The sequence below is a fragment of the Triturus cristatus genome, chromosome 1_2 (genome assembly GCF_964204655.1).
Source record: "Triturus cristatus chromosome 1_2, aTriCri1.1, whole genome shotgun sequence".
Taxonomy (NCBI): domain Eukaryota; kingdom Metazoa; phylum Chordata; class Amphibia; order Caudata; family Salamandridae; genus Triturus; species Triturus cristatus.
The window spans coordinates 873,333,637-873,347,897 of record NC_140580.1 but is presented as its reverse complement, the minus strand read 5'-3'; the positions used below and the strand labels follow the sequence as shown (position 1 = coordinate 873,347,897).

The window sequence follows — 14,261 nt, the reverse complement described above, 5'->3', positions numbered from 1 at the left end:
CCATCTCATTTTCCTTTTAATTGTTTACTTTCCTCTGCCTATTTCTGCCTTGCACCCAGTCCCACATTTATTTCAGTTTCGCTCTCCATTATGCCTGCATTCTGTTTGTCATTCTATTTAATTTTACCCTTTTATATCACACCTGTCATTCACTCCTCACTGCCTATTCCCTTTCTCCGCTTTCTCCTTTGCTCTTAGTGATATTCTTCCTTGCTCTCCGCAAACCTTTATTTCCCTCACCATCTCTTTGTTTCCCGCTCCATAGTTTGACATACTTCTTTCCTTTTGTCTCTGTCATTTGCTTTAATTCTCCTTTCCTAGTTTGTTAATCAGCAAAACGTTTCTAGATTCTTCTAGAGACAGAGAAAGTCTTGGTTTGCTAAAACCAGAGACTCCATTCTCTGCCTGCTTCAGGGAAAGGACAGTCCCTTGCTTTCTGAAACATCCCTTCTCATTCAAAGCTGACATTCTGGATCACCTTCTAAATGGATCTCTCTAACCTTCAACCAAACTTGCACTGGATTTGGGATCTTGAATCGCCACTTTGATTCAAGGTTTATGGTTATTATTCTTATTTTTTTAATTCTAAATACATTCCGACCGGATTTTGCACCTCATAAGGACTTGCCACCCCACAAGGGACCTTTGGTTGTACGTCACACATTTCATGCACCACCCACTCCTGTTTCTTTTTGTGTGTCAATTTGTATGTGTCTGTTGAAGAGAGAGTTCTGTCCTTGCAATTTTTGGAAATGGTCCTTGATTTCATCACTTAGCAGTCAAGCCAATGTGTATACTTGCCAACCTCGTTCAATTGGATGTGGCCGGGTGCTCATTTTAGGTTGTCACTGTTCTCAGTAGTCGGGTCCCCCTGGTGGTGGGGTAATGAAGTGGCCTTTGAAAGCAGTGAGTGTTGAATCTTTCTCAATTGATCAGGGGGGTTCCTACCCCTAAACATCGGTCATGCTAAGACTAGGGAGTGGCATTGCGGCAGCCAGCACCCTTCTTTTAGTTATCCCTTGCATATAAGTAGAAACTTCTTCTTACAGCATGTTGTCAATAGCTCTAAGAAGAAGTCTGCCTGCTCAGCCAAGACAATGTTAGATCTATGCAGGTACGGTCAGCATTAATATCCAAGTGAGATGTTGGTTCTCCAGAGCATGTGCCACCAATTGTAAACAACCAATGCCATCCGCTCCGGGCTGCTACATTGTACGAAGTATGGACATCCGAAACCCTCAAGGACACATCAAATAATTAAAATATAAAAAAATGTATCCACTATAAATTTACAGAAAAAAATCATGCATCCGTTATGTAAATCTACACAACTAGACAACCATGTTTGAGGGTTTCCCCACAGCAATTAAGCACAAACTGAAAATGCTTGTTGATATAAACTTGGAAAAGCACAATTCTTTATTTTTTTTTAGTCTAAAACATTGGTTTTCCTTAGAAAATGCCTCTTGTCCACTTCTTCTGAATATGCCTCAGCTCTGTGTTAATGTTTTTAATAAGGTGTCTCTAATAGAGCTGTGATAAATGGAAATTGTCATTGTCTAATGAGGTGAGTCAAAGAAAGATTGGCTGATTACATTTATAAACTAGCTAAATCGGATTTTCAGTAGCTAATACCCTAATCTGGTATAATTTCACTCAAGACTGAATTAAAAAGAGAAGCTGTTTGGCAGATAAAGATTGACATGCTCTTCTTATACATGACTGCCACTTGTGCACCACTACACAAGACCATATTCTAGTCCCTGATATATCCCACAGCAAAAGACCTCCTCGATGAGCAAGGAGCATGCACCGACTTTGATGTCAGTAGGACCCTTAAGGACACAAATGGGGTTCCCAGTAGTTGATGGAAAGCCATTGGAAACGTTATGTTCTCTTTTGGCCCATGCACGCCTTATCATCAATTGTTGAACAGGATCAATGAACTTCTCTGCTAAGACAATGAAGATGCCATAGGGGATGAGGAGAGACACAATCCCTCCTCTAGTCTAGGAGTTCTCTATTGCTGGAACATTTGGAGAGGCAAACGGGACAGGTTAAACTGATGTCACTGCAGGTTGCTGTAGAGATGGACAGACATTAGTAGTTCTTTGGGTACAGCCCAGTAAAGTTTTGTGTGGTATTTTAGAATGTTATTGGAACAGATGAGGTAGAATTTAGGTAATTGTATCAGGTGGTGCTTGGAGGAATTTATAACATTTGGGTGATGTACAGTATTGTGAATAAGAGGGACGGACGAGAGGCTCGGGTGATGTAGTCTGCTTGATCCTCTAACTATTCAGGGGAGGCTGAAAGAAAGGTGGCTAAAGTTTCATATGTTTTATCTGTTTTGTTGTTGAGACACAGGAGGAAGGATTTGAGTTTCTACATTAGGTGGTGAATGGGAGAGTTAATTGAAATGCTTTGAGTGATGCATTATGTGGGCCAGGGAGAGATGGCACAGGGTAGGGTGATGCAGCTTGGAGACATAAAGATACAACATTTAGGGTGGTGTTGTTGTTAGCTATACTTGGTGGAGAGGAGACCAAGGTTTGGTTAGGTTTTGTAGTGGTAGTGTGAAGTTTAGTACTTTTTATGGTGATAAAGAGTATCAAGTGTGCTTGTGGGTGGCAACTGATTGTTGTGTGGTATCTCAAAAGGTAGCTGTGAAAGAGGAGGCAGTGGATGGAGGGCCATACCAAAATTTGTTCTGAATAAAGATGCTAATGTTTATGCTTACATATTGAATTATTGAATGGTGGATATTGGGTGAAGAATTTGGTTGTGGGTGAGCTAGAGAGTGCTAGATGTACATCGATGTGATGCAGAAGACAAGGTTAACGGATTTGTTGTGAGATGTGGTACAGAAGTGGGAAAGGAGTTACCTGTGTGCTTCAACAAATTCCTTCTATTTGACAGACATACTTGTGTTCCAGAACACATTCTAAAGGAGATAGATCAGCCACGCATTCCTCACACTCTGACAAAGCAACACACTCTCAGTAGGTGAACATACTCCCTTGCACACATGCACAAACATATACTGCTCCCATATAAATGCACTCACACATAAACACACACACATTCTGCTGTTATACTATTGCCATATATATGCACATATGCTTACATGTTTTAATTCACACACATCTCGTATCAACTCTCATCATACACACACGCGTCTTGGTACATAGATTCACAAGCACACTGCTGTAATGTACTTTTACACATGCACACACATACAGACTCGCATATCAACCAAGCTATTATCAGCGATACAGTGATATTTTTTGAGGTCGCTTGGAGAAGGTGTATTATTTTGTGCAACAAGAGGTATGGCTGCTGAAAAGGGACACCAGTCTACATACAAGGCTACATACCTTATTGGTAATTTGACGATAGGGGGCTAAGTGGGCTGGCCGTCTAATGAGGGGTGAAAACAGCAATGGTGTAGCAAAATTCCAATGATGATCAAGGAGCACTAAAATATGCTGGTTATGGTGACCCACCTTGTTGTGGCTGGGAGTGTGTTTATGTAATGGTCAAAGAGGTACCACTGCAGGCAGTCCTGAGGACACCAGATACTGTTTAGAGTACTGTATGTGTGTGCAATAGTGAGGTCAACATAATAAGGATGAGGCAGAGGTTGAAGCAGTTTGGATGATGTACCAGGTGGCTTATGGGATCTATAAGGCTAGCATTTAAGGTGAAGCACAGGGTTATTACCGGTGTTGAGAGATGTGAGCTGGTTAGAATGATGTATCTTCGTGTAGCTAGGAATAAGAAGTTGCAACTATTAAGGTAATGCATTAAGCAATGACGCAGAAAGTGGCGGAGAGAATCCTTAGAATGGGGTAACTGCTGGAATATGAGAAATAAAGGGGCTGTATGTAGGGTGATGCATCTATCAGTGGTGGGCTCACTGTCTGCAGTGTTTTCAATAACAGGACACATCTGAGGAACATTCTTGCATCTTCGTGTGCTCCAGTAACACATCTCCTTATTGAAGTACTTTGAAATTTCAATCGGAGGCACTGGGCACAAGGGTAATTCATTACCTGTGGTACAAACGTCTGGACCGGAGGCTTTCAAACACCACCAAGAGCAGAAAGTCACCGCCAGCACAGAGTCTCAGGGGAACAGCAGGGGACACAGGAACCCAGAATCAGCAGGAGAGCAAGTATAAACCTCTCTTGAAGAAGGCTTGTGGTGTCCAAGCAAGGGAGGAGACCCAGTCAGGGAAGGTGGGCTTGCAGGCGTGGTTTTGTTTTTGCCATTGTAGTCCAGATTCCCATCCATCTTGAAGCATCTTCTTCATGTTTCTATAATTGCGGCTTTCACACATATTAAATGACCTGCATTGGCCAGGAGGGCTGCCAGCAGAATGCAGAGGTACTAATCTCACCAACTCCCATTTGGGCTTCCTTGACCCTCAGGGTTATCAAGTGCTCAAGACCTTTTCTTAGCCAGTCACTGATGGTATTGCCAGGATTTAGGTGTTGCACACTTGACCCCAGGATGACCGGTCGAACGTCCAATGTTGTAGTCGCACCCAGAGGTTTACACGTCTGCCCGCTATTTGGAACATGATGTCCCAAGACTATAGAGTTCAGGTCTCCAGTAATATGATGACCCAAGTCCATAGAGTTGAGGTTTCCAGTAATATGATGACCCAAGACCATAGAGTTGAGGTTTCTAGTAATACGATAACTCAATACCATAGAGTTCAGGTTCTCAATGTGTCCAAAAGAAGCTTTCACCTGAGCGAGCATTGCCACACAAATGTAATTGCCGTATTTCGGAAGTCCAGATTCAATATAGAACGGTACGATTTTCCCCGCAACGCACAACCTCCAAGCGGCTTTGAGAACATAATCCAGTAATTCATCCCCAGCTTACAATTAGAAAGGTTGGCAAGTATACTTGGAATGCATACAGGAATGCAGATTTATAATTTCTTTGTTTTTTTCATTTTCACGGAGTTGCCAAAGACTTCAACCTCATCCAATTAATTGTCTGCATTTGGAGAATCTGTAACACATTGAGATGTCTATATATTTCACAGCCTGCCTGCGAGTTTGATTTACTGTTGTAATCAATGTATTTTTCCACTTGCAAAAAACATGCTTGAATGTCATGTTATGTTATGTTATGTTAGCCAGATTTATATAGCGCACAGCTGCCCCAGCAAATTAGTAATCAAATGCGGATTCTATATACCTTAAGTGCTAAAAACCTTTTTTTTTTTTTTTTAAAAGATCAGGTGAAAGATTATTTTTTTTCCCATTTCCTCATTTCTTTTGTTTTGTATAAAAGGCTGGCAATCCATTTCCTGAAAATGTCTAATGTTTAATAGGTAGTGTTTTTCTTCTTTGAGTCCATTTGCGCTCAAGGTTGTCTATCTTAAACAAGCTAATGCATACATGATCTTTTCTTACAAGACAAATTTAAAATTAGATGGGGTGACGCTAATTCAATTTAAATGTGGCTTTATTTTCTGCCTTGTGTGATTTGTAAGAACAGCCCAGCCATTGGGAGTGTTCCAAGATAGCCTTGTATGCAGTGCAGGAAATAAAGGGGATCCAGCCGGATCCCAGATCCAACTGGTAACTGGGATCTGGCTGGCCCCAGTGAAATATGCTCAATGTGTCCACATGTCATCAGATGAGACTGGGACGCATTCAGCAGCGCCCGCATATTGTCTGCATTCTGGCTCCAGCAGCAACCGACAAACGCTGACAGGGCTTCTTATTTTCACCTCCAGCTGTGGTCAAACAAAAGTCTTGATGTAAAAGGCCCATCAGCCCTCCTTTTGTTTGAGTAGCATCCTTGCTGGGAGCTATCTGTAGCTTAACACCTAGAGGCCAGTGCAATGGAGGGAAGCGAAGGCGCACAGCTTCACAAGTACTCAAGAGCAACTATGATTGGAGGAAGGATTTTGACTTTGATCAACCCCTGCGTATAAGAATATCAGACGTATGGTCAGGTCAGATGTATGAGTAGTTACACAAATAGAAAGTTAAATAGCACCAATTAATTTTTTAAAATTTCAATATTTTATTGTGCTGCTCATAACAATACAGGGTGTTAGAGCGCTTTACATCGCACACGTTATAGAGATAGTAAATCATTAATGTGTATTAATCAATGTACAGGATGTGTTAGATAAAACAATGAGGATCACAAAGTGTAGGAGTTACATATCATCCATACAGATATACATTTTATGTTAAGAGTGCATGGTCGGGAGAAACACACAGTCAGGATTTAAAATGTAGCTCATTGGTTGGGGTTGACTGAACGAATAAGACTTTATTACTAGTCAAGGAACCCTTTCACTGGAGCCGTAGAATAATTACAGATTAAAAAAATGGTTCTCAACCCATGCCTTGCAGATTACATGCAACTCCTTGTTGCTAGTTAGTAGTTCACTAAGCTAGATTAAAAGGATGACAATCTATGAACTGCAAGTAACAAAAGGATATCTGTGTCAAATGCAGTAGCCCAATTACCTATCTACATGAAATACAAATATGAGTTTTGCATGTTGCACAATATGCTTTCAAGCAGGCCCAGTAACCCTCTATGCTGCTTTATGAGTCAAAACTGTGAGCAGATAAAACCCAGTTCTCCCTAGCAAGTACATTAACCACCAGACTTATCTTACCATTATCCCCCTAAAATGTGCTGGCCACAGAAAGATCTCTGCAGCAGGGGGCTTAACCACATGAGATATTTCAAAATACAGCCTCATTGTGACCAATTAGGTAAGCCAGAGCACATTTTGGGGGCTTATTTACAAGCCCCTTGCACTGCAGGTACATCACTTTTTCCCATATTAAAAGTGACACACTGGCAGCGCAAGGAGATTGTAAATAAGCCCCTTAGTCCCTGATTTCAACTATAGGTGCTATTTATTGCTCCTGATAAATAACAATACAACTGGGTATGTTATTTATTGGGTATGATAAATACCACCTATTACCACCTATTACGAGTTTGTGGGAACTAACATGCATATTTAATGCACCAAAATCTACATCATACGTGAAATATCACATGCCCTGGTTAAATTTCGACTGGTCTGACCTGCTGAAATTTAACAAAGGTTTGTATGTTTTTTTTATGTTTACAGTGTGTGGTTTTTCTTTTCTGCTTCATTTATAAGCTGTGAAGGTTAGTGGTGAGTTGCAGAGCAAAGGGGCTGGACTCTAGCTGACATCAACCCAGTACTCATGGACTCTGGTCAATGGAGGAAGTTTGGGTCAATGTAGGTCCTTTGCTGCCACATCTTGTTTGCTGCATTTGACACAAACACATGGCCCTTGCAGAGTTCTTCCCTAGCTCTCCTACCCCTGTGAATGGGTGGTGTGGAAGATTCTTTCCACAAACTAGGAGAAAATCCAGGAGTGGCCCGCGCAGGTAAGAGTGTGGGGTGGACTCGACAGACAACGACAAGGTAAAATTAATTATTTATCTAGTTTTCCCTCTATCGGTCGAGCGCCCCCCCCCCACCCCCCTCCCAACCCCGCCACAGCGCCCCACTGCTCTTACTTGCACGGGCTGCTTCTGAGAAAACCACTTGCCACATCATTTCAGTAATTCTTCAATCATTCAGGAAGCTGAGCATTTCACTCAAACATTTTGAGAAACAAGTTTCACAACAATATACTAACTATAGATGTCCAGTCCCAAATGCAGTGCATCATTTGTAGAAATATAAGTGTCAGGACCCGAGACATTTCAGGCCACTGTGGTTGTCACTAACCACTGTCCCTGTCAGCATTGTCAAATACTAAGCATCACAAAATACCAGTCTGATGTTTTGGATTATTTCAAGTCACCGCAGGCTGAAAGGATGGCCTGGGCACGCTGGTTTTATTGTGCTTTGTGAAGTACGTTGAATATTTGATTGATGATCACTGCCCAAACATAGGCCGACAGCGCCACTATGAGGGAAACTGTCTTAGATAAGTGCCAGGGTTTAGGAATAAATGCGGATGCTGTGCACCTGCAAACACCTGCACAAATTAAGCTCTACCTAAATGAACCCATTTCTTAAATCGATGCTTATATATTTGTCACAAGTTTAGTCCTGCTGTTGAGATTGTCCAAGCTTTGTCCAAACCGTTGCAATAGATGCCTAAATACCATTTTAAACCACCCCTCCGCTCATAGCTAGAAAAGTAGATTTTGAAACTCCGTGTGGCTCACTCTCTTCAACCATCACTACAGATTTTATGGCTCTTCACATTACAAACGCATATGTCCAAGCACACTTACATATTCGTCTGTACCCATGTACAAACATACCCCCACAAATGCACACAAAATCTCTACCTGTTTTAACAATCGCTGAGGAATATGGGGTGAACATTTTCTGATTTTAAAAGGGAATATTATAGTTAAGAAGATCATCATTTTCTAATGAAATAGGAGGGGTCTGTTTTTGCTTTAGAAGCATGTGGTTGTGGTCTGAGGCAGACTTGTTACTCATTCTCTCACTTCCCATTTCTCATTCACTCACTCATTCAATGTAGCTCCCTAAAATGGAAATAGTTCACAAATCTCCTAGCTCAACTCTGTTATGTTTGTTATCTGAATTTAAATAAATGTTAATTAGTCTGTTCCCTCTCTACGGCCTCATAGCATGACTAAGGCAACATTGAAGGAATCCCCAATCACAGGCCCAGTGCAAAATTTTAAAATTCTGACTGCAACTAATGGGCTAAAATAGTATTCTCTAAGAACTAGCCACTAGACAACATGGTTGGCTAAGTAAGTGCTATGATCCAGTGGACCAGTTGGAAGTAGGCCACTATCTTAAGCTTTGGTGAACTGTACTAATGAAAATCTGAACATTGTCCCTTTTCTGTCTCCTGTCTGTTTGTGTGTTGTTCTATTGTTTAATAGGCCAAGCAGGTCATGGGTTTAAAAGGACTGTTCCACAGAAATCCAAAGCAAGCATCTCTCGACAGTCATGCTGTTGGACAGCTTCATCGGAAGCACTCCTTTAGCAGCCACATCCTGCGGCGGACTGCCAGCGCTCCCACCAAAGGCCAGTTGAAGAACAAAAGGGGCTTTCCAGAAATAGCCATTGACACCAAAGACAACAGCTCGGAAGGAGCCAGCGAAGACCGAGAATTGGACGACTCGTCACTGCCTCGCTTCGATACAGAGCCGGAAAGTGCCTCCCCGGCGCCATCTCCCCGGGACAGTGTCAATGGGGAGCGGACCCTGCAGGGCAAGAGTTTGAAAGGTAAGGCTCATTGTTGTGGCAAAGTTAAAGGTCATAGCCGCTTTCAAGCAGGTCCCACTTTCAGTGAGCCAATCCGGAGGTCAGAGAGGGTTCGCCTCCGGGAGCCCCCAAGCGAAAAACCTGGTGTCTTTGCCCGCTGCGCCATGAATGGCTCGGGTCGGATTGGAATGGCCACCAACTGTATGAAATGCATGATTGGTTCCAAGGAGAGCCCAGACCTTGAGTGCAAATGGAGCGAGAGTGCAAGCTGGCCGATTGCAAAAGATATTCCACAGCGTGAGCAGTATAGCAATAAGGCAGGGGAGGAAAGTCTAGAGTTGAAGTGTTATAGTGTGACAGTGCAGCCCCGGCGGCAGCCTCCAGACTTATTACCTTTCAGAAGCTGCGACAACACAGAAGACTTGCCAAGGACTGCCCAGTCTTGTATGGCCCCGGGGAAGAAAAATGGTGACTCCACGTGCCCCGGGGTGAAAGGCCACCCCCGACCAAAGTGGCAGTGCCAGTCTGGTGGCAAGTATGGGAGTACTGTCAACCTGGTCGCCGCCAGCAGCGGCTCCATATCGTCCACCTCCAGCAGTCTCGAGAGCCTCGGGAGTCCGGAGTTCTCCAAGCGCTGGCCCGAAGCCTCTCGAAGGCCAGCAAGTACCCTCCAGAGAGAGATGAATGCATTGTTTGCTCAAAAGATGGAGGAAATTCGAAGTAAATCCCCCATATTCTTCGCTGGTAAGGGCAGACTTACCCCATTCAATTTCCATTTTTAGAATCCATCAGCTCCATGCTATAGCAGACCCACATTAAGTCACTCTTAACAACCTTTTCTAAAAGGCAGATACGGGGCCCTTTATAATATCCCGTGCTGTCAAATCCATGCAGATCTGATATGCAGTCCCATTCGAATAACAACAATGGGACCAAAACCTAAAACTTTTTGTTCAATCATAAGGTTTAAAAGATTAACTCAATGTGGTCCTGTTAGAGGTTTGCACATCCTAGTATATTTTTGTATCAATTGTGGCATGCTTACAGCAGTGCTTTTATTGTGCTCTTCGATCATTTTAGTCCATCCGTCATGTAGACCATCTCCCAGTTCACCTTGTGTATGTGTTGTGGATTTAAATCTATGTGCTTGACTGTGAATGAGGCTGGTTACTGGTGACAATAATGCTTTCATGAATGACCGAGAGCTTGATTCAGTGTTTGGCGGAGAAGATACTCTGTCACTAAACACAGGAGATATACCCTACACCGTATTACATGTGCACTACAGTCTGTGGCACTTATACAGCAGACAGCATATCTGCCACAGTTTGACAGCATATCCCACCCATCAAATTCTAAATAAGATCCTGAATTTTGATTCAATTAAACCATTCCCACCACCAGTGAGGCAGTCAGGTGGATGGAGCTGCATGAAGGTCACTGTAAACAGCTATCACATAAGGCCAAAAGTCTATTTTCGGATATCTTTGCCAAAGACATATCCCCTCTCTTCCCCTCCCTCACTCAGCCCATCAAATCCTTGGCTCTTTAATACTGTCTCAATCTGACATTACATTCATGATGCTCTACGTGTTGCACGTGTCATGTTTGAGACGACCTGCCCCAATAAAAATACCTTCCCTGTCCCACTATTTCACACCTTGAAGGTAGGTTTGTGCACATCTAAATACCTATAAATAACAAGCACGAGCAAAGTCAATAGGTCCTTCGTTTAAAAGACGCTGTCAAACCTTTTGGCGTTGCCAATAATGGCCAAAAGTCAAGGCCAGCATGATTATGCTGGCACACATGCATCACCACATATGCGAAGGCACATGCTATGTTGTAGCGGTCATTTGACCTTCGGCCCAACGGAGAGAATATATACTGGTACATGCTTGTGCATATGTCATGATACAGCATAATGTTTTTCTTTTTTAGTATGCCGTTCCAGCCTGGCAGTCAAAAATCAATAGACATATAAATAGTGCACAAAAGGGCTTTCAGTGAAAACAATGGTCCTAAAGAAAATTGAAGCTGCTGAGTCCTACTGAAAAGTTTTGTTTTAAATTACATTAAAAAAAATGGAAAGCAGTTGAAGAAGCACCAGAGAGGCCAGGGGAATAAGGGGAGCAAGCCAAAACTGTCCATGAGTGGGGGTGTACGTGTCAGGGCAGTGGTGAAACATAAAACTCAAAGGGAGAATAAACAAAGCTGAGTTGGACAAGGAGAGGTGGGGGAAGCAACAGACGAGTTTTAAGGGAGGGGTGGCCAAACAGAGAGCATGCAAGGAGATGAAGCACATAGGGGAGATGGGGAGAGGGCTAGTTGGTCTGCTGAAAACAACAGAAAAGTAGTCTAGTGAATGTAAATAGAAGGATGCAAGCCATTCATCAAAACTATGGCTGAGCAGCTATGTCCCAGGGAAGGGGCAAACACAAGGAGTGGAAGGAAAACCATCGAATAAGAAGTAAGCAAATGAGTTTGATAAGAAAGTCAACCAGAGATCAATGGGTTGACCCAAAACCCACTGTAAATATTGATATTGTTCACAATAGGCCATTCTAAAACAAACAGTTAAAGCTGCCTGCAGGTGAGACCAAAAAATGTTGAGAGGGAATGCTGATTAGCTGACCTCAAGAACTGCACATAGGTAAAACCATCATTGGGATAAAATAACAACTTACCCTGCCTCATCGATATCCATAAGGTCATGAGTTTATTATTAATCAGACTATACCACGAGTTTTAATATTTATTTACTTATCACATCCCTCTCACTATCATTAAAGACTGAGTAATGCCACCCAACAACATGGCTTCGCCATGGCTGGTTCTCCAGCATTTGAACCCAGTGCTAAACATTCACATCAAGCAAAGGGCACAACATTCACCAGAACATCAAATCTCAAAGACATCATCAAATAAACACACAAAAGAACAAGGCCACAGAAATGGCATGTGTACACTTTACAAATATGGATGCTGTAGCACCATAAAATATAATAACATATTTTGGGACAATATAACCTGTTTTAATGCAATTGGTTGTCAACCTATTGTCAGACTTCGATGTCCACTGTGAATTTTAGTAGCTTTTTAATAGGATTTAAATGTATGTAGAGAGAGGTCAAAAGGTGAAATCTTTAACAGTGTGGGTGTCTAATTTTGTTTAATCAATATTCCACCCAACCCCCACTCTAGTGGTAATTTGTAAACTCCCATTTAAGAGCTGTATAGGCATGTGACAGAGAAATATATTATTCTCCCATTAATGTGGCCTTAAATAGTCTACATAAATGCAAACTCAGGGAATTCTAAATGGAGGGCTACGCGGAGGAATCCATATTGGCTCCCAAGAAGAGCAAATCATTGAGTCATGGTGCTTGCACCTGGACTAAATCCATGTCTGTTTTGCTCTTCATCTGCAAAAGGCGGTGGTTAAAGGAGTATGCGTCGACGAGCAAGCTCTGGTCTCAGGAATGCGTTTGTGTGAAGTAGAACCCATGTAACCCAAATCTGGCACATTGAACCTAGAATTTAAGGTTGGCCATCCTGCTTTAGGGAACACTTGCAGAACGGCTTCTAACTTTTTAATTTTGAGATAGAAAGGCCTGCGAGTTCTTGATTTGTAAGTCTCAGTTAGACACAGAACATCACAGTAAATCACAGTTTCTCACATAAAGAGCTCTTACACTGCCAGGAACATGGAGCAGCCAAGAACTTTGCATCAACAGATCTGAGGACAGAGCTTAGCTAACAGTTAGAGAATTTGGCTTTTATATAGGAATGATGTCGGCCAATCAGTACATTACTGTAGGTTAATAGTCTGCCACTAACGTCTGGGTGAAATCTGCCGTCATATCTTTGCATCCTAGAAGGACCACTCAGCCCTTTATGCTTCTGAGCATGATAAAATGAGTACTTTTGATTTGAGTAACAGTAATACTGGGTGCTGGGTTATATACTATGTACAAATGTTTGTGCTCAATGGCAGTAAAAATAAGGACCCAAGTGTAAGCAATTTGTGCAGCATTGACCAGTTGTGCAAGACTATATAATGGCCAGGGAGGCATGGTCCAAGAATATCATAACTAAATATCGTCTGACAGAATTGTTGTGTCCAAAATGTCATCTACACGAATAAACCTCTTTAAAGCTAATGAAAGAAAACCATGAACCAATGAGATGATATTTTTATAAACAATAAATAGAACACTATGGGCCCGATTTGGAAAGGGCCTCCACTCTCACAGCGCGGGTCTGCACCCATGGCGCGGGTCCACACTTGCGGCGGGACCGCCGCATTGCAGTCACTCAGTGCAGAGGTCCCACCACGAGTGTGGGGCATCCCACCATGACCATGGGGTCTTTGCCAAAAAGTGCGGAGGCCCTTTGTGAATCGGCCCCTATGTTTCTGTCAGATGATAGTTTTGCTAAAGAAATTCCGCCATACCAATGCATTTGTACGCAGCGTGCCATCCAGCCTCTGTATTTATATGTAGTGCTATTTAGGCCTCCCGCCAACAAAATCTATAAGCTTCAGCTGATACTGAACCAAGCTGCCAGAGTTATTTTCCAACAACCGAGACACAGCCATACTAAGCCACTGATGAAGCAGCTCCCATTGGCTGCCCATGGCCCAGCGATTGATGTTTAAGACAGGCTGTATGATCTTGAAAGCAATTCACAAGGGCCCCAAATTTATCTCTATGAAGATGCAACCGTACCTTCCAAATGCAACCTCAGATCAGCACAAATTAATCTGTTGATGATTCCAAGAATCTGATAGAGACTTTTAGCCGCAGATTACTTAACGTAGAATTATCCCCAGGCGTGAGACTGGACCCGGAAAACTTTCTTTGCCCCAGCATCTCTGCGCGCCGGGGGGCGGTACCACGCGATTCTGCCCCGGCGTCGTCCGCGGGCGTGACGTCAGTGAGGTCACATAAGCTCCACCCCGGTGCGCTGACATCAGTTTCCTTCTTTTCCACGTGCAACGCGGATCCAGATCGTGTCCCTGTCC

The 14,261-nt window shown here is 42.8% G+C and overlaps 1 protein-coding gene across 7 annotated transcripts in view; it reads left to right on the top strand.

Moving 5' to 3' along the window:
• PLCH2 (phospholipase C eta 2) overlaps positions 1-14,261 on the top strand; it is a 1,499,317-nt gene that overhangs the window by 1,462,109 nt on the left and 22,947 nt on the right. For 5 of the 7 annotated variants that reach the window (XM_085609254.1, XM_085609273.1, XM_085609268.1 and 2 more), the window contains one exon: positions 8,911-9,979. In XM_085609254.1, coding sequence (XP_085465380.1) covers positions 8,911-9,979 — 1,069 coding nt within the window. The remainder of the gene's footprint in view (positions 1-8,910; positions 9,980-14,261) is intronic. The other 2 variants (XM_085609277.1, XM_085609280.1) reach the window with 1 other exon arrangement.